The following is a 25,548-nucleotide window of genomic DNA, read 5'->3' as shown; positions in this document are numbered from 1 at the left end:
TCCTTAAGGAACCCTTCTGTGTCACTGATCCCTTGGGCATCCTGGTGAAGCCCAAGGGTTCCTTCTCTTTTGTATGCATAAAATAAAAGAAAATACATAGGATGACCAAGGAAACCAACTATATTGAAATAGCTTTCAGAATTTTTAAGTTCAGGAAACCCAGGTTATTAACCCTCTATTCTATAGTCAAGAAAGAAGGAACCAAGAACTAAAGTAGATGGAAAGGAAAGGAAAGGAAAGGAAAGGAAAGGAAAGGAAAGGAAAGGAAAGGAAAGGAAAGGAAAGGAAAGGAAAGGAAAGGAAAGGAAAGGAAAGGAAAGGAAAGGAAAGGGGAATTATAGATGAGAGATGGGCCTAAGGTCATATCTCTTCCCTTATCCTTTGGTCTCAGGCATTTTTTTTCTTTTCTTTACTGCTGAGTGGGAGTACAATAATGGAGGGTTGAGGGGAATGGGAGAAAATCTTATGGTTTAGATAGAAGTAAGAAATGAGAATGAACCAGAAGCATATTGGAGTCAGCTCATATGGGTTCATAGGTGCCAACTGTCAATTTTTTAGGGGAAACATTTACACCTGGGAAAATCAGCAAATGTTAGAAATCAGGGCACTTGATTTTTTTTTAGACTTAAGAAAGTAATTTGGAAAAACCTTAATAATGCAGATTAGATTTGTAGTGCAACATGTGTATCCCCTGAGAGCCAGTTGTCAAAAATAACAGCACACCCCTTGGATGAACCCATCATTAGTTAACTGCAAGTGCAACAGCTTAGGAAATTGGTCCTTCTTGTCGATAAGGAAAAGTTGTAGTTTCTCAAAAACTTGTTCTTGGCCAAAAGGTATTACCTTCTCCCCACCAATCCAAAGATGAAGTGTCAAATTTAGTAAAGCATTTTAATGGAATGTCATATAGACTATACTTAATTACTGAAATCATGATTCTTGTTTATTTTCCCACTTTGTTAGATTGTATTCAAAAATAAAGCCAGCCGTCCCTATAATATTTATCCTCATGGTGTAACACTTTCCACAGATGAAGAAACAGCTATGAATTTTTCTACTTCAGGTTTGTATCTCTGTTCACATGGTTGAGCAAACCCACTTGCTCTAATATGTCAACAATATAGATTTTTCTGACTTTTCTTTGTGTATAAATATTACAGTCAGTCTACTCACACAATAGGACATAGGAGCCACATTCCAATGTAGTACAGGGAGGAAAGTTTGTCATTAAATGAGCTGGGCTTGCAATTTCAGCTTTGTTACTTACTGCCTTATGAGCCTGGGCAAGTCAGCCTCTCTGGATTTCAGTTTCCTCTTCTTCACAATGTGGGAGATTGGACTCAATGACCTCTAAGGTCCCTTCCAGCACTAAATTCGTTGATCCTTTGGTTTCCCAACATCTAGAAAGGTCAGAGTAAATCACCATCCTGGAGCATGTCCCTTTCTTGCTGCCTTAGCAGCCTCTAGTGGACAAATACACAAAATAACTGCCTATTGATGACTCAAATGGGATTCAAAATCCTTTTGTACCAGACAACATATGAATGATTCATCCCAATGCCTTCTCTGGGCTTAGATAACAAGGGAATGTTAAGTATGACAGAAAAAGCTGGAAAGAACAATAAAAGCAATTATTTTGAACCTAAACTTGCCCATTTATCAGCCATGTATCAAGGGCAAGTAATTTATAATCACAATGGACCAAAATGTCTTCTGTAAAATACTTTGGCAGTCTTGAAGTTGTATCAGTAAGGATGAGTTTTCCATGTTGCATACAACGAGCTCCACATACCTTCTTGTATTATTTTTAATTTTACTTCTTTTGGATATAGTAAAGCACAATGGAGAGATGACTATTGGGGTTTGGAGTTGGGAAGACTTGGCTTCAAGTTCTTCCTCTGAAAGTTGTGAGGAACACCTTTGTGTATCTCAGGATAGGATTTACAGACTAGCCAGGTATGAGGAATGAGAGCAGAAGCAAAAATTCCTGCACTAAGAATACCCAACACTGAAGAAAACGTAGGTCCTATTGGTTTATAATAATAATGACTAGCCTTTATATTGAAGGTTTCCAAAACCCTTTTCAAATATTGTCTTATTTTAACCTCATAGCAATCTTGGAATTGAGGGAAATGAGGCGATATGGAGCTTAAATGACTTACCTAGAATCATACAGTTTGTGGAGTATCTAAGAACAGATTTGAATTCAGGTCTTCCTGATTCCAGGTTCAAGCTCTCTAGCCTGTCTATCTAGTTGTCTATATTTACAAATATCCCAGATGGCAATCCTTCAAAATAAGATTAATATTACTTATACTATTTGCCTCATTATTTGTGTATTAGGATAAACCAAATAATGCCTATAAAAATTATATACATACACACATATACATATATATCAGATTTTATTATGAGATTTTTATATATTCATATCAGATTTTATTATGAGATCACAAACTGTACTCTGGACATGTGAGAGATTAGTTTTTCTGACAAATAACATATTTTCTTTTTTTCTGGACATGAAAATTCCTGTGACTTCTCTTTGATTAGCTGATAATTAGGGAAATTGAGGGCTCAGGGATACTGCATCCTAATTACCAAATTCTACACTAAATATTTAACACAGACTTTGTTTTTCCTATTTAGAAAAGAGGTGACATTGGTCAAGGTCTCATGATATTAGAACATTTTCCCTTCATTTCTACTTATAGCCTAACTCTAACCAGAATTTGGGTTATGAATGAAATTTTCAAATAAAAATTCATTATAAATAAATTTTTCCTTAGGCAATAATAACCTGATCAGACCTGTCCAACCTGGAGAAACTTACACTTATAAATGGAATATCCTGGAATCTGATGAACCCACAGAAAATGATGCTCAATGCTTAACAAGACCATATTATAGTACTGTGGACATCCAAAGGGATATTGCCTCAGGCCTGATTGGTCTACTCCTGATTTGTAAGAGCAGAACCTTGGACAACCGAGGTGTACAGGTATTGTATCCTGTTTTTAATTACCCTTACTCTGATTTACAAGGTTTGTCATTTGAATTGGAAAAGGTTTGGTATTTCTTCTTACTATATAAACTTTCTATTTGACTATTACTGTCTGAACTCTTTCTCCAAATTCAGGTTCTGGGGTATGCTATATTTATAGAAAGAAATAGTTTGTAGAAAAATTGAACAGATCTTCTTGTTTAGGTTATTCAAAATAGACACTTCTACTGCAACTGAATTTCACAGAAGCCCTTGCTGCTTTTTTAACAGTGATTGTTTTCCTGAATGCATCTTGTTTTGCTAACTAACTCTCAGGCTTGGCAAACTCAAACAGCTCCTAAATGAAAGGGATAGAATTAATTGCTCGTTATCTGTGAACAACTATGCTAAATACTGAAGAAGCAAATAGAAGATACAAATAGATCCTACTGTCAGGGACCTCATGTTCTAATTAGGGAAGACAACATACATATGGACAGGACACATGGCAAAAATCTAGGCTTTGGCAGAAGGATACTTCCCCAGTTTGAAGAAATTACAGATCCTTTATATCACAATCATCCAGAATTTCCAGTATTATTTAGGACATAATCTAATCTCAGGAAATACAAAATAAGATAATGGTTCTTAATCTTTTTGATATCACTATGTATTCCCAATAATTATTGAGAACCCTGAGTTTTTGTTTATGGAAGTTCTATCTATTGATTAATTACTGTATTAGAAATGAAAACTACTAAGTATTATTATGAAATGAGATGTGACCTCAGAAACCTCCTGAAAGAATTTCAGTCATTACCAGGGATTTCCAGACAACAACAATTTGAAAACTACTGAATTAAAGGGAAGTATAACATAATGAGAAATGAAATCTATGGTTTAAAAAAAAGGTCCTAATTTTTCAAGATAAGTATTCAATAAGTATAAAGAGGATTGATCTCTACTCCATATTTTCAACATTTTAATTAAGCAGTTCAGCTAACATTTGTCACTATTAGGGCCTATTACACATGAAGTATCATACTAGATTCCAGAGTAGTAAAAACAGATCTGATGTAGGCCCTGCTCTCAATGATCTTGTGGTCTAATGAATTGGGAGAAGAAAGGACAAATGCACAAATAACTATGATAGAAATAAAAATTACTAAGTGAAAGGAAGGGGTCTTGGCAAAATGCTCTGATAAATTTGAAAGATGAAAGCACTTTTACCTGGCAGTTTTTTCTGAGGGGAGTGGTATTTGTATAGGACTTTGAAGGAAAAAATTTCAAAGGTGGAAATAAAGATTATAGGGTGGTGCAGAGGATAACACTCTGGGTCTGAACATATGAAGACAAAAGTCTCACTTTTGACATTCACAATCAGTGTAACTAGGGATGGCTAGGTGGTGCAGTTGATAGAGCACTGGCCCTGAAGTCAGGAGGACTTGAGTTCAAATCCAGTCTCAGACACTTAATAATTACATAGCTGTGTGACCTTGGGCAAGCCACTTAACCCCATTGCCTTGCAAAAACATTATTAAAAAAACCATAATCTGTGTAACTGCTTGCCTCACTTTCCTCACCTATAAAATGGATTAATCAAAGCACTTAGTTGTTATGAGGCTCAAATGAGATAATATTTGTAAGTGCTAAGGATAGTGTCTGGCTTATTCCCTTTTCACTATAAAGAGGACATTCTAGGCACAGAAGATGATATAAAAGATAATCGAAACTGGTAAGAAAAAAAGATCAAGGAAGATAGACTATGTAGAAGAAAATAACATAATAGGCTTGACATATCTACTGGAACCAGAATGTAGATTATCTTGAATGCCAAAAAATCACATTCTTTATTTGGTAAGCAATATGGAAATATTAAAGATTTAGAGTAAAATAGAAATTATCTCATACTAGAAAGGTTGCTCTTGTAAGATATGCAGAATGGATAACTGGGAGCCAGGAAGACCTGATAAGAGGTTATTACAGTACTTTAGAAGTGAAAAGGGATGAGGGTCTGAAGCAGGGTGATTGTAAAAGATATTGAGGGGGTAGAAAACAATTGTGTAGTATGAGTTAGGTAAGAGTCACAGATTATTTAAACATAATGAATGCGAGAATAGTAGTCCACCTATACACATAAAGTGAGGTGAAAATGTTTGAGAGAAAGGGAATTATTTTAGTGTTAATTATGTTGAATTTAAGTTACTGCTGAAATATTTAGGCTAACAATCAGTTGGAAATATATGATTAAAGCCAGGGGTATGCTGGCTAACTTTAACAAGGAAAAGCAGGGTGGGTTTTTAAGTTTAATCCACTGACATTTTTTCCATCATTATCTTGAATCAAGAATATCTACAAAACACTAAATCAAGCCCTCATGCAAGTTAAATGACTTGCCAGGGTCATATAGCTAGTAAATGTCTGAGACTGGATTCGAACTTATGCCTTCCAGACTCCAGACCAGTGCATCGTCTCGTTGTCTTATTAGAGGGCTATATAAATGTTAACTATCATCATCATCATCATCATCATCATCATCATCATCATCATCATACTATTACTCAGTCTCAAGCATTTTTTGCATGTGAGGAAATGTTACAACTTGAAGGACAGTGAATTCAATTTTTTTAAAAATTTAAGATAGGAAATAATTAAGCATGGATATAGGTTAAGGAAAAGAACTCAGAGAGGAAGAGATTAAGACTGTATAAGGGAATAATTGAGTCACAGAGTGTCAAGTTTGGAAGGACCCTCAGAAGGCATTTAGGTCAACTCAAATCCTCCTTACAATGTACTCGAGTTAGTCATTCAGCCTTAGTATGAAGACTTCCAGCCTTAGCTTGAAAACTTCCAATATTTGAGCTGATTACATAGTGTTGTTTCCAAGAGAGAATGAAAAAAATACTAAGCTTTTTTTCCCTCTTCAAACCTTAAAGGAAGTTTTTATTAAATTTATTAAATACCTATTAAGTGCCAGAACTATGCTAAGTACTTTACAAATATTACTTCAACTGAACCTCACAATAACCTATTAAGTTAGTCCATTCTCTAATCTTCATTTTAGAGATAAAGAAACCATCCCCTCCCGAAACAGCACATTCCACATTTTACTAGCTAAAATTACTAGCATTTTCCCCATTGTTACCAGTAAGTTATCTACTTCTCTTAGGCATCATTGCCCTATCAGCCATATTAGTTCTTGCCTTTCTCATCCTTCTTCTTGGCAGAAAAAAGAGAAATAAAATAATTTCCACATTCACTGCTTATTCTTTTCACATTCATATTGAGATGAATGAATATTCAAACCTGAAATTAGCAATTTTGGAGCCTGGGACTAATACTAAAACAAGGAACTGTGGGTAAGCAGTGCAAAACCCATCCTTAAACCAATGTTTAAAATAAATTGTTTATTGATGTCTTTTATTGTTTACATTACCACAGTTTTCCTTAGAGTCTTTCTCCCTTCCACTCATAAAATAAATAATAGTATTGTTGAGACAAAAAAAGGGAAAAATCAGCCCAACAGGTAAATACACTGAAAAAATTTAAAAATATGCAATGTGCAATATCTGTGGACATCCCACAGGTGGGAGGTAGAATATCCTTTCCTATTTCTTCAAAACAACTTTCTAAAATTAGTTCATTTGAATAGGGTGGAAGAGAAGAAGAAAATGAATGAAGTCTTTGAGAAAATCAGGGAATTGGAGGAAACATCCTGAGGAAGCTCAGTCAGATAGACCCAATTTACTAGAGTAGGAGGTAAGGTCAATCTGCTTAGATAATGGAAGAAATATAGTGGAACTGGGAAAAGACTGGAGAGAAGTTCAAAATAGTAGCAATGGAGATTGAGAGCTAGTAAGAGATAAAAGAATGGATGTCGGTTTAGTCAAGCCAGGTGGATGCCTGGGTTTGTGCTAGATGCTGGGAATAAAAATACAAAAATATCAAATAGCCCTGTCTTCAGGGAGCTTACATTCAGTCAGTGAAAATTCTATGTACATGTATAAAATTAAAAAAATACACAAAACTTTTAAAGAAATTGATGAGGATAGCCGTAATAGCTAGAGGGATCAGTAAATGTCTCATGTGGAAGGTAGTTCTTAAACTGACCTTTGAAGGAAAATGGGAATTCTAAGGGACAACAATGTGGAAGGGGCAGCCTTTGCAAAGATACAAAGATGGAATGTCATATGTGAAGGTCACCAGTAGGCTGGGTTTGGTTATATAGTGACATGAATGAGGAAAGAGTAAGATATAAATGCCTGGGCAGGAGTCAGACTGTGAAGAATTCTGAATACCAAACTTTTAAAATTTTATCCTAGAGGTAAACAGTCAGAGGAGTTTTAAAATGATTGCAGATTTAGAATGCTTTAAGAATATCACTTTGACAGATATGTGGAAGATTGACTGGTGAGAGAGAGGAACTCTGACTGGGAGACAAGTTGGGAAGCTATAGAAATAATCATGATCAGAGATGATGAAAACAACTAGCAGCTATATGAGAAGGGAGAAAAGGACACCGACAAAAGATCCAGAAGAGGAATAACAGATAAGGCATATCCATATTTAGAGATGGAGGATGGGGGGGGTATGAGGATAACCCTAGGATTTTGAATCAAGATGACTAAAAGGATAGTAGTGGCTTCAACAAAGATAGGAAGAAAGATTGGTTTGGGGAAAATATAACAAATTCCATTTTGGATATGTTGTGCTTCAGAAGCTCATGGGATATTCAATGGGATAGGATAGGCAAAGTCAGAAGGGAGCTAAGAGATCATCTATATCAATATTCAAAATTTTAGATCAAGAAATGTAGGCCTGATGAGGATGTATTTTGTCTTAAGGTCACACAGGTAGATCAAAAAGTAACAGAGTTGGAATCCAAACTCAAGTCTTCTTGAGTCCTTTGCTCTTTCTATTATGCCACTCTTTGGTTTTGTCTAAAATTGACCCAGTTAGCATGATTTCATAGTTTGGCAGCTCTGAATCTGAGGATTAATCCTCTGGGGAGCACATACAGTCAATGTTCAATTATCTACAAATAGAATAGTCCTGGAACCTATATGTTTCAGCCATGAAATGATTTATTTTAGTCATTTCAGACAGGTTTGACTCTTTTTTTATACCATTTAGGGTTTTCTTGACAAAGATACTGTAATAGCTTGTCATTTCCTTCTCTAGCTTATTTTACAGATGAAGAAACTGAGGCAACAGGGTGAAGTGACTTATGCAGGGTCACACAGCTAACTGAGGCACATTTGAACTCAGGATTTGATTCCATGCTAGGAGCTCTATCTACTGTGCCATATAGTGACCAGTTTTAATAGAATGTACTTCCATTTTAATCTTTTGAAATTGAAGGGTACATAGTAAATGTTAACCAGGGATATGCTTGTTGAAAACAGGATACACTTTTAAGTTTAATCTGCATCTTTAGCATTTTCTCCATCACTTTCTTAAGTCTGGATAATCAATAAAACAATATAGCAAACCTCTAAAAATAAGGTCTCCTGAGCTGAATCATCCAATCTAGTTCCAGCAAACCCCTGACTGCTTCTTTCCTATTTTGTTTGTTTTCTTCAGCACTGCAAAGGGTATATTTAAGTCATAGTAAATTTAGGTTGATTTTAATATTTTTCAAAGTCCTGAAGTTCTTTGTCTCTAATAAATAATTGGGATTTGGGGGGGGGTGTTGTTTTGATTTTTTTGGCAAGACAACGAGGTTGTGATTTGCCCAAGTTCACACAATTAGGTAATTATTAAGTATCTGAGGCTGGATTTGAGCTCAGGTCCTCCTGACTTCAGGGTCAGTGCTCTATCCACTGGGTCACTTAGCTAAGTGCCCTCTAATAAATAATTATTAATTGATTAACAAATACTTAAATAAAGAACAGATTTGAGAGGCCTGATCTCCAGAGTTGCGCTATGTTTAAAACTCAGATTTGAATTAGAAAAGGTATTTAGAAGGTAAAGAATGGAAAAAATGAACATTTTGTGAATAATGCAATTTTTTTTCTTACAGAGGACAGCAGATTCTGAGCAACAAGCTGTGTTTGCTGTATTTGATGAGAACAAAAGCTGGTACATTGAGGACAATATCAACAGATTTTGTGAAAATCCCTCTTCTGTGAAACGAAATGATCCAAAATTTTATGAGTCCAACATCAAGAGCAGTAAGTAGAAACTCTTCTGGGATTAATATACAAGTAATCTTGTCTATAGACATGCATGATATGAACTTTTAAATTTTTTACAGTTCTAATATTCTATGATCAAAAGCCAAGGATGTCATTATAGCAATCTGATTGTGACAAGGGATAGTGTTCATCATCAAGACTGTTCTTTCTATTGGCTACCAAGGTGATCATCATGTACTCATCGAATTGCAAGCCTCAATTGAGTTGAATTTTTTTCCATCATTTGTTCATTCAATTTCAGATAACCAAAGAGACCGATCTGAAAATATCAGGGCTTTTCCATATGTGATGAAAGGTTGGAGTTAGGGGTCAGATATCAACTTTTTGTTTACTTTTATCATTGAAATTTATTTTGCTCATATAAATGTCATGACCAAAATCCTTTCAGGATCTATTGTATGCTGGAGAAGTTCCATGAGCACATTTATTAAACAGATAATTACTGTTTAGTGTAGATACAATCTGTACCTTTATTACTACTACTAACAGGTAAAGATTGCAATGATCTATGAAAATTCAAACACCATTTATTGATAATTACAAATAATACTAAGAAAGGCTTTATTTTTTCTTTAATGATCACAATTGACAATTAAAGATTGGTCCTTAATTAAAGAATATGTTCATTGGTCTTCTCTGTTTTGTACATTATCCCCACCACCACCACTGAGAGACAAAATCATTTAATCTCTCATATCCCTTATATTGTTCTGCTTTTACCCATTTGTTCGGGAACTGACATTCTTCACCCTGTCCTTCAGGATATAATTGAAGGACTTTAAAGGCAGATACTATCAAAGGGCCTTGAATAGAGTAGGTGTTCATAAAACAAGGGGGATGTACAAAGTGATTTTTACATTGCTCTTGATCCTAAAATGATATATTTTTATGATTCTAATTTTTGTTGAATAAATAATATTTTCTTGAGCTCAATTCAATGAGTAGAATACATTTCATTTGGGAGGCTTAAAACTGGGGATCCTAATCACATATCCTCTCTCTTCCCTCTCTCCCCCATATTCCTCAGATACCTCCAGCAAGGTGGATACTTAATAATAAATGCTTCAGTGTTAGTGGTTTTGACTTGAGTAAGCATATCCATTCCAGGACATAATTCTTCCTGGGTAATTAGATAAAATTTTCTTCAGTGGTGCAGGGTTGGTGGGAGGCTGGTGTTTTAACTGATTCAATTTCTTTTAGCAATAAATGGATTTTTACCTGAGACTATACCGACCCTGGGATTTTGTTTCGAGGACACTGTCCAGTGGCACTTTTGCAGTGTGGGTATCCAGGATGAGATTCTGACCCTTCACTTGACTGGCCACTCATTCTTATATGGAAGAAGACATGAGGATGTCCTGACTCTCTTCCCTATGAGTGGGGAATCTGTAACTGTCACAATGGATAATGTGGGTGAGTAGCCTGGGCATCATGGAAGAGCCCTAGTAGTTTCCATTTCATCTACTTTCTGCAGTTATTATTTTTATTTGTATATTACCATTATTATAATTAAATATTATATGTATTACTAGCATGATGCTGCTTAGTCCTTTGATCCCTACAAATGAAATTACTTATACTGCTAATTCCTTAAGGGCTTTGTCAGAATTCACAAGATCCAAGCACAGACACACCTTCAGGTGTTGGGTGGTTCAGAGATGAAGTGTTCTAAGAGATGAAGCATTCACTAACATTGGTCCATGTCTTTTCATCACACATATCTCTCTTCTTAGGGATAGAAGTAACCTCTCTTGGGCAAAATATGGAATAGTACACAAGTGTACCGCATAACCTCATGGACCCAACTATCACAACTCCACTGACACCATTTCCAAAGGGAAGGCAACCAGGAGAGCACAATTAATAATTCCTACAACGAGTGGCCATGACAATCAAAGCCCAATTTTATTTCATTCTTTAATGTTTTATAGAAGGCTTTACAATGATACTAGCTAATATTTAAATTGAACTTTAAAGTTCACAAAGTGCTTCAAACATATTTTCTCATTTTATTCTTATGGTGACTGTACAAATCATTTAAGCTCTTGTCTGCCAAAGTTTTCTCATCTGCAAAATGGGGATGATGATAATACCTATCTCCCAGGGTCATCATGAGAATAAAATGGTCCAGTTCCCTGCCCACTATACTACACTTCTTCAAGGTCCCCCCATCCTGTCCAGTCATTGTTATGATCTGCACTAGTCATATTCATAATCCTCACCTAGTCTTTTCTCCCAAATTTGGTGCCATTTGCAGAAATCATACATTAGGTTTTCTAAAGGTACCAGTGGTAATAATGTTGTCTACCTCCCTCTAACAGTGGTATCAAATTCAAACAGGAATAGGACCACTAAGCCCTCCAAAATGATCACTAGGGGAGGGGGGAAACATGTTGATTTAGAAAACCACAAATGAGCATTATCTATGTTGTACTGTATTTTTATTTATTTTATAAAACATTTCCAATTTTTTTTAATTTGGTGTCTGAAAACTCAGGAGTTTTGCCAGCAGCCTCCTAGTTTGATCTTATGCCATGAAATACCATGACTACAATTACTATAGACTACAGTTGGGCAAAAGTGTTAAGGCAATCAAAAAATAATATTTATTAGATACAAATTAGATGATAATCAAAGCAAGTCACATTTATATGGTGTTTTGAGGTTTGTGAAGCACTTTACATATATTATTTCATTTTGTCCTCACACATTTGAAGGTAAGTACTGTCATCATCTCCATTTTACATTTGAAGAAATTGAGGCAGTCAAAGGTTAAATGATTTGTTCAGGGTCACATAGCTAAGAAGTATCATCACATTTGAACTCAGGTTTTCCTAGTTTCAGGTCCATTGCTTTATTCACATGTCACCTAGCTGCCTGGTCATAACCAAGTTTTTGCAGTCCAGGGATTGTGGTACTGATTTCTTGGACTGATCTTTCACACATGATTTATGCCTTCTTGTGCTTGCTTTCACTTTTGTGACTTGCCATATTCATCTCTCATTAATATTGATGAATTCAGTCCTTTAGCTCTTTGCCTTCATTTATCTCCCCCAGTTCTAAGTGTTTAGAGGGAAAAACAATTTTTATGCTAAAAAAATCCCTTTTTTCAACGTGAACCCATACTTTTCCATTATTAAGATCACATACAGCCCCATCATTAGAAAGATAGAAATGTTTTGCTCTTATGAGTCTTCAATAGATATAAAGCTTGCATAGTAACTAAAATTATAGGAAATATTAACTCCTATTCTGATAATTTACTGTGTTGTGCAGGTGACTGGTTTCTGGAAGACTCTAACAGTGGATCATAAGCTCTAGCAGGTCCAATCAAACTGGAAAGACTAGACAGACTCCACAATGGACTGTCTGTTGTCTTAAAATTCTCTAAGAAGAGTTATCACCAGTTCTTGACAACTAGGTCATGGTGGCTGTCTACTTTGGTAGAGAAGGTTTGCAATCTACATTAGTGGAAGGTATACCCACATTTGGAAAATAGAGGATCTTTATTGTATTAGATTGGATTGGCTTTCATATCACTTCTAAGTAGTTTGAAAACATCTTGAGTTCACTAAAATTTTTTTTACCACTTATTTGATTTCTACTTTTACCAATAATAGTCCCAATTCTCTTTCTACACTCTCTTACTATTCCCCAAGTTTTTAGCTTAAGAAAGAAAAAGATTGGGATAGCTTGGTGGTGCAGTGGATGGAGCACTGGTCCCGGAGTCAGGAGGACCTGAGTTCAAATCCAGCCTGAGACATTTAATAATTACCTAGCTGTGTGACCTTGGGCAAATCACTTAACCCCATTGCCTTGAAAAAAAGAAAAAAGAAAAAAAAAGAAAGAACAAGATCATAGAAGATAGTTAAACTTGGAGGCAGGAGGATCTGGATTCAAGTCCTGTGTTTGACAAACACTGGTCAAGTAACTCAGTGGCCAAGCCAGATATCAAAAACTCTCATCTTAATGAATGTGAGGCAGGTGTCAATCTTCATCAGAAGAGATTGTTGCCCCCTTGGGAATCCCCCCTGAAATTATGGTTGATTTAATTGAATTCATTCGAGAAGTGATTGTGAAACTGAGTTCAGAAGATGACCAATACCTTCCTTTCTCATCCTCACCTAAAAAAAGAAGAAAAAACACACTCTTAGACATGTTGCTATATGCACTCAGGTCATTCCTCCACAAGGGCTAACATTATATGAAAATGGAAGATACAAATTGTCAAATAGTTAAGTGTTTCCAAAGATCATGAAGGCAAAACATTCAATTTTAGCTGAACTTTTCTATTTTATGTGGATGCTCAGTCTTGTATAATTGACATGACAACCATGAGACAATACCTCAAAGCTTATAGTATGTATGCCACCATCCTTAAAGGGAAGGCATTTATTTCTAAAAGATCTTCATCCACAAATGAGAGAACAAATCAATGAAATAGGCATGTGCAATCAAAACAAAATAAAATCAAACCCTAGAATAGTAATAAATCAAGTAGCCCTAAAATGTAATGTGATATTGAAGAAAGAATACTGACTCCGAAGTTAAAAAACCTGTTTTATTGATTCCAGAGAAATGAATTTAATCCATGCTGCACAAGCCTTGCTGACTGAAATAGATATGTTGCAACTAGACAAGTTCTTGAAATAGGACTGATAACAGCATTCCAAATTAGGCATAGACTATTTTTGTATAAAGAAAACCCAAAGTATATACATATATATGTATATATATATATATATATGCATGTGTATATGTATCCATACATATAAGTATGAACACTATTATTATTATTATTATTATTATTATTATTATTATTATTATTATTATTATTATTATATATTACAAGTAGAAAACAATCATGTTTGGGGTTTATGGAGTATATATATATTTTATATATATATATATATAAATAAATAAAATGAGATTAACAGAATGGGATTTTGTTGTTCTTTATCCTTCATTCTCAAAGAGGGGGAATGTCTTAACTTGTGAGTGAATTTCATTTAAATAAGGTAGGGCTATTCAAAGTTATCACATATATGTATGTATATTACATATGTATATATATATATATATTATATATACATATATGTATTTATACATATGGGGCAGCTAGGTGGTACAATGGATAGAACACTGACCTTGTAGTCAGGACGATGGAAGTTCAAATTCAGCTTCTGATATTTACTAACTATGAGACCTTGGGCAAGTCGCTTAACCATGATTCCCTCATATCTAGGGCCATCTCCAGTCATTCTGATCTAGCTGATGGACCCAAATGTCTCTGGAGGAGAAAGTGAGGCTGCTGACTTGGCACAGCCTCACCTCACTCCAATTCACGTGCCTGTGCTTGTATGGCATCACCTCCCTGATGACATAGTCTTCATTGGGAATGAAGGACAAACATTTCAGATAGACAGAGATAGAGATAGAGAGAGACAGAGACAGAGACAGAGACAGAGACAGATATAGATATAGATATATAGAATATTTATATTTATATATTTAGTGTTTTATATATATTATCTAATTTACCTATTTTTATTGCTTTTTATGCATTGGAGAATAGAGATTATGTTATCAAGGACCTCTGATTCCTGACCCATCCTTTCTTATGTAAATTCAAAACAGGTTAGGAATTGCCTTCGAAAATAGCTTTGAGTCTTTAAGCAGATTTGACATGTTTCTTGGACCAACAGTTTTCTCTTCTATTTTTGTAGGAACATGGATGCTATCTTCTATAAGTTCCAACCAGAGAAGCCAAAACGTCAGGCTGCGATTCAGGGATGTTAAATGTAAACGGGAAGATGGAGATTATGACATTTTATTTGATGACAGTATGGAAAAAGTTGTCACAGAGAAGAATACAATCAATATGAGAAATATGCCAGATTTGACAGATGATGATAGTGATTACCAGGATGAACTGGCTATGCAGCTTGGTCTTAGATCATTTAAAAATTCATCAGGACCTCAGGAGGGAGATGAGCTTCTCAATCTAACTGCTTTGTTTTTGGAGGACACCTCTGAAATGACTCCTCTAAATGTGAATGAATCTTTGAATTCCTCTCAGTCTTCCTCCAAAGACCTTAATATCATTCCCAAACATCAAGCCACTCTTCCTTCCTCAGTAATCACAACAACTGGACCTCTCTTGGAGAACATTACTACTACAGGGACACACTCCATTGCATTACACTCTTTAGACTCCATTCTGAAGAATTCCAGGCTCCATTCTGAAGAACATGTCAAGAAAGATATAATTTCAACTGCCATGGAGACAACTTTGTCGCCTCTTTATGAAGAATTCCAAAGCCAAGAAGATGCTAAGAAGGAAGCCAGCCAGGCCAATGAGACTTCCAAATTTATTACTACCTCAGTTAATCAACTTGAGACAGGAAGAAATACATCAGCACAATCCAGACATACAGAGGTAGAACTACCAACAGGTAATGTGAAGGTGAATTTAACTCTGGAACAACCTGATCTCCAGAACAGTGACATTCTCACCCCCAGGACAGGAATACAGGGTCTTCTAGATGGTCTGGTACTTGTTAACCAGAAGAATTCACCAAAGGTTTTGAATGGGAAATGGAATTTGGTTTCTGAAAAAGGAAGCTATAAAATCATCAAAGATACAAATGAAAATAAGGTTGAAGAAAAGAGTCTGAATAGCCCCCAGGATGCTACCACATCTTGGAGAGAAGAAATTCCTTCTGTTAATTGGCATGAACCTGTAAAAATAGGAAAGAACAGAGAAAATGGTAGGTTCAGGAAATCTTCAGGTTTGATTAAGACACGAAAAAGGAAAAGAGTTAATAAGTTTACACACAATTTACTCATGTCCCCAAGAGGTTTCAAGCCACTAAAAGGAAGGCACAATTCTGCATTGAACAGGTACAGGGGGTCCAATCATTCCATCTTTCTCAATGAATCCAATGAGATTCCATCCCCTGAGGACCAAGAACAAATATCCCCTACTTCAGAGTTTGATCAGAATTTCCCCACCGTGGACCCAAATCAGACATTTCCCCCACCAGAGTTTAGTGAGATATCCTCTGATCAAAAGCTCAGCCAAACATTCTCGACTTTAGACCCTGTTTCAATAGCTCATCCTCCAGATTTCTATCAGACAGCTTCCCTTCCAGATCTTAATCAGATTCCTTTCTCTCTCTTCTTCTATGAGACAGCTCCCCCTTCAGACCTCCACGAAGCATCCTCTCTTCCAGATCTCTATGAGACAGCTTTCCCTTCAGACCTCTATGAGACAGTTCCCCCTTCAGACCCCTATGAGACAGCTCCCCCTTCAGACCTCTATGAGACAGCTCCCCCTTCAGACCTCTATGAGACAGCTACCCCTTCAGACCTCTATGAAGCAGCCTCACCTTCAGATCTCTATGGGGCAACTCTCCCTTCAGACCCCTATGAGACAACTCCCCCTCCAGACCTCTACGAGACAGCTACCCCTTCAGACCTCTATGAGACAGCTACCCCTTCAGACCTCTACGAGACAGCTACCCCTTCAGACCTCTACGAGACAGCTACCCCTTCAGACCTCTACGAGACAGCTACCCCTTCAGACCTCTACGAGACAGCTACCCCTTCAGACCTCTACGAGACAGCTACCCCTTCAGACCTCTACGAGACAGCTACCCCTTCAGACCTCTACGAGACAGCTACCCCTTCAGACCTCTACGAGACAGCTACCCCTTCAGACCTCTACGAGACAGCTACCCCTTCAGACCTCTACGAGACAGCTACCCCTTCAGACCTCTACGAGACAGCTACCCCTTCAGACCTCTACGAGACAGCTCCCCCTTCAGACCCCTATGAGACAGCTCCCCCTTCAGACCTCTATGAGACAGCTACCCCTTCAGACCTCTATGAGACAGCTACCCCTTCAGACCTCTATGAGACAGCTACCCCTTCAGACCTCTATGAAGCAGCCTCACCTTCAGATCTCTATGGGGCAACTCTCCCTTCAGACCCCTATGAGACAACTCCCCCTCCAGACCTCTACGAGACAGCTCCCCCTTCAGACCTCTATGAGACAGTTCCCCCTTCAGACCTCTATGAGACAGCTACCCCTTCAGACCTCTATGAAGCAGCCTCACCTTCAGATCTCTTTGGGGCAACTCCCCCTTCAGACCTCTATGAAGCAGCCTCCCCTTCAGATCTCTATGGGGCAACTCCCCCTTCAGTCCTCTATGAAGCATCCTCTCTTCCAGATCTTTATGAGACAGCTCCCCCTTCAGACCCCTATGAGACAACTCCCCCTTCAGACCTCTATGAGACAGCTCCCCCTTCAGACCTCTATGAAGCAGCCTCCCCTTCAGATCTCTATGGGGCAACTCCCTCTTCAGACCTCTATGAAGCAGCCTCCCCTTCAGATCTCTATGGGGCAACTCCCCCTTCAGACCTCTATGAAGCATCCTCTCTTCCAGATTTCTATGAGACAGCTCCCCCTTCAGACCTCCATGAAGCATCCTCTTTTCCAGATCTTTATGAGACAGCTCCCCCTTCAGACTTCTATGAAGTACCCTCTTCTCTAGATCTCTATGAGACAGTCCCTTCAGAACTCTATGAAGCATCCTCCCCTCCAGATCTCTATGAGACAGCTACCCCTTTAGACCCCTATGACATAACATTCTTTTCTCCAGAGCTTAATGAGACCCCTTTCCCTTCAGATCTCTATGAGACAACTACCCATTCAGACTTCTATGAAGCATCCTTCCCTCCAGATGTCAATTGGACTTCCTCTACTTTGAATGTGAATCAGACCTATTTCTTACCAGAGGTTGCCCCCATATTCCCCACTTCAGAATTCTCTCCAGATCTGAGTCAGACACCCGCTTCTCCACTCCTTGAATCAATACCCCCATCACTTCCATTGATACCAAAACAATTTAATCCAGAAGTTATAGTAGGTGTTACCAAATCTGATGGGGGTTATGTTGAGTATATTCCAGGGCAGGATGTCAAAGACACTGAAGAAGATGATGATTATGCTGAAGACATCTATGTACTTTATGATGACCCTTATCAAACAGATATAAGGACTGATATAAGATCACACCGCAACCCTGACAATATTGCTGCATGGTATCTCCGAAGCCAAAAAGGAAATAGAAAAAATTACTATATTGCCGCTGAGGAAGTACTTTGGGATTATTCCAAATTCTCAAAAAGGTTTGGAAAATTTCCTTTTATATCTTAAACCTTTCCTATTCACTGAGGATAAAAGGGCTACTTCTGTTCTCAGTCACAGACCCCCTTTTTTCCTTTCCAATGACCAATAAATGGATTTTACTTGGTTTGCTATACAGAGAACCTTCATATGGTTAGAGGAAGGGATAATGACTGGGCAGCCTGCATGTTCCACTGATATTCAAGTGAACATAAGGAAGGACTTCATCATAGTAGATAGACTTCCTATGGTGAACCTATAGAAGGAAATGGACACAAGTTGCACAGAATAGGCAGGTGCAGATGTATTATTGGAGGGAACACCCATATCAATTAAATTATGGATCTATTAGAGTCTTTTGGTAGCATCATGAATTCAGTTGAAAATCCTTAAGATATCAGTGGCAAGCAGGAGGAGCACAATCTTAATTTTTAAAAGCCAGTACATGGTAAAAAAATCATTCCTTTCTAAGTTAACAAAGCACTTTTCTCACAAACACTTCACTTTGTAGCAATGAAATTAAAGCTTACTTGATTAAGTAGTAGTTGATATTTACCCAGCCCCTTAAGCTTTGCAAATCACCTTGCATTCATTATTTCCCTGCATACAGCACCCCAGTAAAGGAAAGTAAGGGAGAAACTTGATTAGATTTTAGAAGTGTAGGACTTAATAGGTGTCTTACTTACAATGACCTAGCAAAACTTAATAGGTGTCTCACTTACAATGACCTAGCAAAGTCTCCAATGGAAATACGATTTTTTTGGAATGACCAATTGGACATCTCTGAAAAGGGCCAACTCATAGGAGCAGATAGGAGCTCTCCATAGTCTGATCTCTTGTAGTGACTGAAATTCCTGCATCTGCCATTTCTCTTTGGATAGAGGCTGAATCCTGAAGTCACTGTTAGAATGGAGTTGTTCTGCCTTAAATTAAAAGGAAGCATTTAATGATTTTACCAATATAGACATTACCTCCACTAATACAGATCCTAACCCTCTTTGATCTGCTATTATTATCGGTCTCCTCATATATGGGCTTTAGAGATGCTAATGATTATTAACACTAAGTCAAACAATTATCAAGCACTATCCCTGTGACACTATGCTAAACAATTAGGAAAACAAAGAAAAAGCAAAAACACATCCTGTTCTCAGGGAGCTCCCTTTCTCAAGGGAAATAAATAAGTAAATAAATAAGTACATATAAGATTCCTAGTGTAGGTAGAAGTTAATCTCAGAGTGAAGGTTCAAGTATATCAAAAGAAACATGAGATGTACAAATTTAGACATCTCCACTTCAAATAAGTCCTCTCCCCAACATATTCTTTCTCTAGGTCTCATTTCTCTCTACCATCAAATTCTGATTGTTAGGTAAAGTTTATTTAAATCAAGCCAAAACTGGCCTTTTTGCAATTTCTACTCATTCTATTTAGTTCTGTCCTTTGGGGAAGTTTAAGATGATGCTTGACTATTTCTTGGTAGGTTCTTTTTAGACAATTGGGGTTAAGTGACTTGCCCAGGGTCACACAGGTAGTGAGCATCTGAGCTAGTTTTGGAACAAGTCCTCCTGACTTCAGGTAACTACTGTGGCACCTAGCTGTCCCCTTGAATATTTCAAGGAGAAAGATAAAGGGAGAAATAAATGGTTTCTATTCTGCCAGAGTCCTAAAATAAGGATGCCACCAAAATCTCCCTTAATGCTTGAACAATGGCAGTGAAGTTTTGTGTATTTGCCTGCTTTTATCATAAAGGGCTATGTGCCAACAACTCCTTAAAAATGAGTTTTAACTGAACATGGAACACACCTTTAAAATGAGCTGTCTTTGAAAAGAAAAAAATGTTACATAGACAAACACTAAAAATAATTATCTATAAGCTGTGCTTAGGTTTTATACAAGCCATAGCTGATTTTAAAAAGGTGTACCTTATACAAATATGATATAATTCTCTGTATTAGCTTGAGTCATCTAGAAAAAAGCAGGGGGTTTGGGGGGAGGGGGAAGAGGAAATTCTATTAATGCAGTTTTTCTAACCTTCTCTAATCTTTTCTGCCTCATTATCTTTTCCTTCCAAATTTATCAGCATGAGGAAGGCTGATGATGAAGAAGATTTCATAGAGAACACAGTGTATAAGAAAGTGATTTTTCGGAGCTACCTGGACAGTACCTTTTCAGTCCCTGATCCTCGGGGAGAGAATGAAGAACATCTGGGGATCCTTGGTCCTATTATCAGGGCTGAGGTGGATGATGTGATCCAAGTAAGTCAAGTTTTAAGCATTGGTAAGAGAGGCAGGGGCAGATAAGAAGAATAGTCAATAGAGTTCTAGGTCTGGAGTCAGGACCTGAGTCCAAATCCAACTTTAGATACTAACTGTGTGACCCTGGACTAAGTCACTTAACTCTGTTTGCCTCAGTTTCCTCATCTAGAAAGTGAGTTGGAGGAGGAAATTACAAGTCATTCCAGTATCTTTGTCCCAAATACTCCAAATAGGGTCACAAGAGTCAGATACAACTGAAACACCTGAACAACAACTACAAGAGAGGTAGAAGGGTGGGGTGGAAAGAACCCTGGAAGTACTGAGAAGACTCTGAGTTTGAGGAGCAGCTTTGCTCCTGGTTACCTATCTGAACCTTGGGAGATTACTTAACTTCTCTGAGCTTCTTTGAGATGAATTTTTCTCATCTGTAAAATGTATATAGTTATACTTTCCCTTCTATTTCACCAGATTAGTGTGAGGAATACTCAGTTTCTCTCTCTCTCTCTCTCTCTCTCTCTCTCTCTCTCTCTCTCTCTCCATATATGTATATATAAATATATGTATTTATATATGTAATATATGCCATTAGTATAAAAGTTACAGGTTTCTGAAAGTATATATGATAGCTGCAAAGTCAAAAGTGTGAAAGGATGTTGCCCATAAAAGTCCATGTGACTTGAGAAGAACATTTGACTTAGAATTAAAAAGCCTATAGATTTAAGAGTTATAGGTTATGAACCAGTCATTTAATCATCTGTAAAATGAGACAGGAAATAGTAGTAGTAATAGTAATGGGGATAGGAATTGGACTATGATTTCATTAATAACAGGGTAATTCCAGGGGAAGAAATTCCATTAACCAATGTAGGTAGCCACCTTCTCTGCAACTTTGAGTCTTATAGATACTTAGACCACAGAGAGGTTAAGCAGCCTACTCATCATCACATAGTGTGTTTCAGAGACAAAGGATTGAACCCAGGTCTTCCTGGCTTTGAGTTCTCCTCTCCATATACCCTATCAAGCCATTTCTTAAGTATAGTGTAATATGATATGATATAATATAATATAATATAATATAATATAATAATATAATAAATATAATATACACAATTTATTCCATATCCTACCTCTTCTTCCTCCCATACCTCAAATGCTCCTCCTCTAGGAAGCTTTTCCTTATCCCCTTCATCTGAGGTGATCCCTCCCTTATTAAGTCACAAAATCTCCACTTTGGAAGATGTCTCAGAGATCATCCAGTTCAGCCTATGACTTAAGTGAACCCTTGCATAAATATCATCCCTACAAAATCTTTGAATAGTGCTCCAATGATCCTCAGAGTCCCTTGTCTTTCTCTCACATATTTGTTGTATTTGTATAAATGAATTCTTTCTCCTATTGGATTATAAGCTCCTTGAGGGTGGAGAACCATATCTTTTTTTTTTGCTTTTTTTTGGTAAGGCAATGGGGTTAAGTGACTTGTCCAAGGTCACACAGCTAGGTCATTATTAAGTGTCTGGGTCTGGATTTGAACTCAAATCCTCCTGACTCCAGGGCCAGTACTCTATCCACTGCCCCCACCTAGCTGCCCCATATCTTATTTTTCTTATAAATCCCCTCAGTCCCTAGCATAGGACATTTTAGACACAGTAAGCATACAGTAAGCCAATAAACATTAATTAATAATTTACTCTATACAAGGGTAGTGCTAGAAAACAATATACAAAATAGATGTAACTTCTGCAATATCAAATGTCTCTCCTGTGCCTGTTCTATTTTGTTCATCAAGCATTTTAAATACTACTGATATTATTATCATTACCTCCACTTTAAAGATCAAGACCCTGAGATTCAGAAATGTTGAACCCTTGACTCGAGGTCCAGTGGTCTTTCCATTCTCTCTAGTTGTCTCATTGCTTATAGAACTAAATTGAAGTAATAAAATGGATTGAATTTATATGATGGGTTTTATGTAAACAGGTTGTGCTTAAATTCAACCTCAGAAGCTATGTGACCCTGGGCAAGTCACTTCACTATATTTGCCCCAGTTCTCTCATCTATAAAAATGAACTGGAGAAGGAAATGGCAAACCACTCTAGTATCTCTGTCAAGAAATCCCCAATTTGGGTCATAGCAAAATGGATACAACTGGAATGACTGAACTAAAAATTATCTAAAGTTAAGCATTTTGTGTCTAATGTTTTGAAGTATCTGCTTTAATTTACCTATAAGTAAACCAGAAATACTCTCCTCTCCTACCCCTAATCTTACTGATCTCCTGATTTAATCATACTATTCTTCACTACACACACACACACACACACACACACCAAAAAGAAGATAGGAAAAAAATTACTTTTTCTAAGAAAAAATAATTTGGGGGTTCATACCTATGATGTCATTGCTATAGAGAACTCTAAGAAACTCTTGCCATGTAAATCAATTGGTCTAAATTATATAAGGCTTTCTGTCTCAACTATTGGTGGGAAGAGAGAGGTTCTTTTATAAGTCATGTGCATTTGGCAGCTAGGTGGCGCAGTGGATAAAGCACCGGCTCTGGAGTCAGGAGTATCTGGGTTCAAATCTGGTCTCAGACACTTAATAATGACCTAGCTGTGTGGCCTTGGGCAAGCCACTTAACCCCATTTGCCTTGCAAAAAAAAACAACTATAAATCATGTGCATGTATTTAGTTTCTTTTTGTCATAATTCTAGGTTCGTTTTAAAAATCTAGCCTCCAGGCCATATTCTCTTCATGCCCATGGTCTCTCTTATGAAAAATCATCAGAAGGAAAAAGCTATGAAGATGATTCCCCAAAGTGGTATCAAGATGACAATGCCATCCAGCCCAATGGCAGTTATACTTATGTATGGCATGCAACAGAAAGATCTGGCCCGGAAAATCCGGGGCCTGCCTGCCGAGCTTGGGTCTACTATTCAGCTGTGAATCCGGTAAGATGACTAGGGATTACTAGCTGGATAACCCCACCTATTAACTTCATCCTTGGAAATGGGGAAAGATCATTATTCCTATAGAGTTCTCAAGACTTGTTTTCCCCTTTGAAGGAGGAATGGGTGCCATATTCCTTCACACTCTAGGTGAGGTTTGTGGCCTAGAGTCTACAGTCGATGTACCAAAGTACAGAGGAACAGTTCCAATTTCAAAGGTTCTCTCTCATCTTCCCTTTAAACAAACAATCCTTTCTCAGATCATATGATTTCTAGAAGCCCAGGGAGAAATCAAAAAGGACAAGTTTTGAATCCTTCCTCAGACTTTAGCTGTGTGATGCTGGGCAAGTCACTTAATAGCCTAGGTTTCCTCATCCATAAAATGGAAATTACATTAGCACCTACTTCACAGAGTTGAAATAAGGACTTTTTATATTTAATTATTTATATTACATATTTGAAGTGCTTGGTAAACCTTAAAGTGAGATACAAATACTAGCTATTATTTCTGCAAATGTTCTGATGGGGAGTTAAGAATATACTCTCCCTATGCTCAACACTATATTGGTCTCCAAATGGCAGAGAGATTCATGGGAGCCAGAGAAGGTGAGAAGTTATTCATGCACCTGTCTCTGTGCCTGCATCACTACCTGAGAAAGATATTTCATTTGAAAGCACCTAAATCACAAGTAGACTTTCCAACTCTTTATTTAGAAGAAGAAACTTTTGGTGGGGTGAGGGAAGTAAGATTGGGGAAAAGATTGTAAAACTCAAAATAAATAAAATCTTTAATAAAAAAGAAGAAACTTTTTATTTAGAGAGAGAGTAGGAAATATGAATGAATTGATAGGGCTCAAGGCTAGGGCTAGTATTCAAGGTATTTCTGATTCTCAGGAACAAATAAAGAAAACTCAACTCTGCAGTCTTGATGAAGGGGTAAAAAAAAAATATGTTCTTATTGTCTTCCAGGAAAAAGATATCCATTCAGGCCTAATAGGCCCCCTTCTGATCTGCCGAAAAGGAACACTCCATAAAGAAAACAACAGACCCATAGACATGCGAGAATTTGCCCTACTTTTTATGATCTTTGATGAAAAGAAGAGCTGGTATTTTGATAAAAAGTCCAAAAGGATCTGGACAGGCTCATCCTCAGAAGGGAAAAACACTCACAGGTTTTATGGTACTTTCTCTAATTTGGCCTAATCTTTATATAAAAGCAGCTTGGGTCCCTCAATTCAGTCCAAAATCAATGTTTGTTCCTGGATTTTGTAAGAACTACTTAAAAGGATTTAGACATGTGACTTCTATTAAAGTCCCCGGGAGCCCAGATAACCAACTCACAAAAAAATATGAGGATCTGGGGGTGGTGCATAGTAACCAACTGTTGGTGATTAAAGAGATTTAAGAAAAAACCTTAAGAGAGACTCCCACCCCCCACCCCACTACCACTTTCATTTCATATATACCTACAAAGGGTTTCTTTCCATGAACCCTAGTAAGGGAATGAAGGAAGGAAAGGTTTTGGATTAAAGGCTTAAAATAGTGAATTTGAAGCAAAAAAAAAAAAAAAAGGCAGCCTGCCCAAATTAAATCTGTCTGTAGCTAATGTGAATCTAAGGAAGAAATAGAAAAACCTGCTTCTGATTCCCACTGGCTTTGTGAACCTGGGCAAGTCATTTCATCTTTGCAGTACCTCTCTAAGACTAAGTGTGATAGAGCATATACTGATCTATATTGAGAGAGGGAGATTTCACCAAATGAGATAATAATTTTAAAACACAGTGACTGGCACTCAGTAAGCCCTATAGAAATGTTCATCATGATCATCATCGTTATTTATATTAATAAAAAGATTTTTAATAATGACTAATAAAATTATATTAACAGTGATAAGTAATAATGGTGGTTGCTAAGAATAATGATGACAATTGTCAGTAATAATAATAATAACAATAATAATAATAATAATAAAAA

At 37.1% G+C, this 25,548-nt stretch overlaps 1 protein-coding gene across 1 annotated transcript in view; it reads left to right on the top strand.

The window, feature by feature from the left end:
- F5 (coagulation factor V) overlaps positions 1-25,548 on the top strand; it is an 83,565-nt gene that overhangs the window by 30,758 nt on the left and 27,259 nt on the right. The window contains exons 9-16 of the mRNA XM_074221964.1: positions 964-1,063; positions 2,790-3,001; positions 9,006-9,156; positions 10,381-10,593; positions 14,907-18,375; positions 20,455-20,629; positions 23,341-23,577; positions 24,544-24,754. Of these exons, the coding sequence (XP_074078065.1) occupies positions 964-1,063; positions 2,790-3,001; positions 9,006-9,156; positions 10,381-10,593; positions 14,907-18,375; positions 20,455-20,629; positions 23,341-23,577; positions 24,544-24,754 (4,768 nt within the window). The remainder of the gene's footprint in view (positions 1-963; positions 1,064-2,789; positions 3,002-9,005; positions 9,157-10,380; positions 10,594-14,906; positions 18,376-20,454; positions 20,630-23,340; positions 23,578-24,543; positions 24,755-25,548) is intronic.

This window comes from Macrotis lagotis, chromosome 2 (genome assembly GCF_037893015.1).
Source record: "Macrotis lagotis isolate mMagLag1 chromosome 2, bilby.v1.9.chrom.fasta, whole genome shotgun sequence".
NCBI classification, from domain to species: domain Eukaryota; kingdom Metazoa; phylum Chordata; class Mammalia; order Peramelemorphia; family Peramelidae; genus Macrotis; species Macrotis lagotis.
This window is presented reverse-complemented; position numbering and strand designations above follow the sequence as displayed.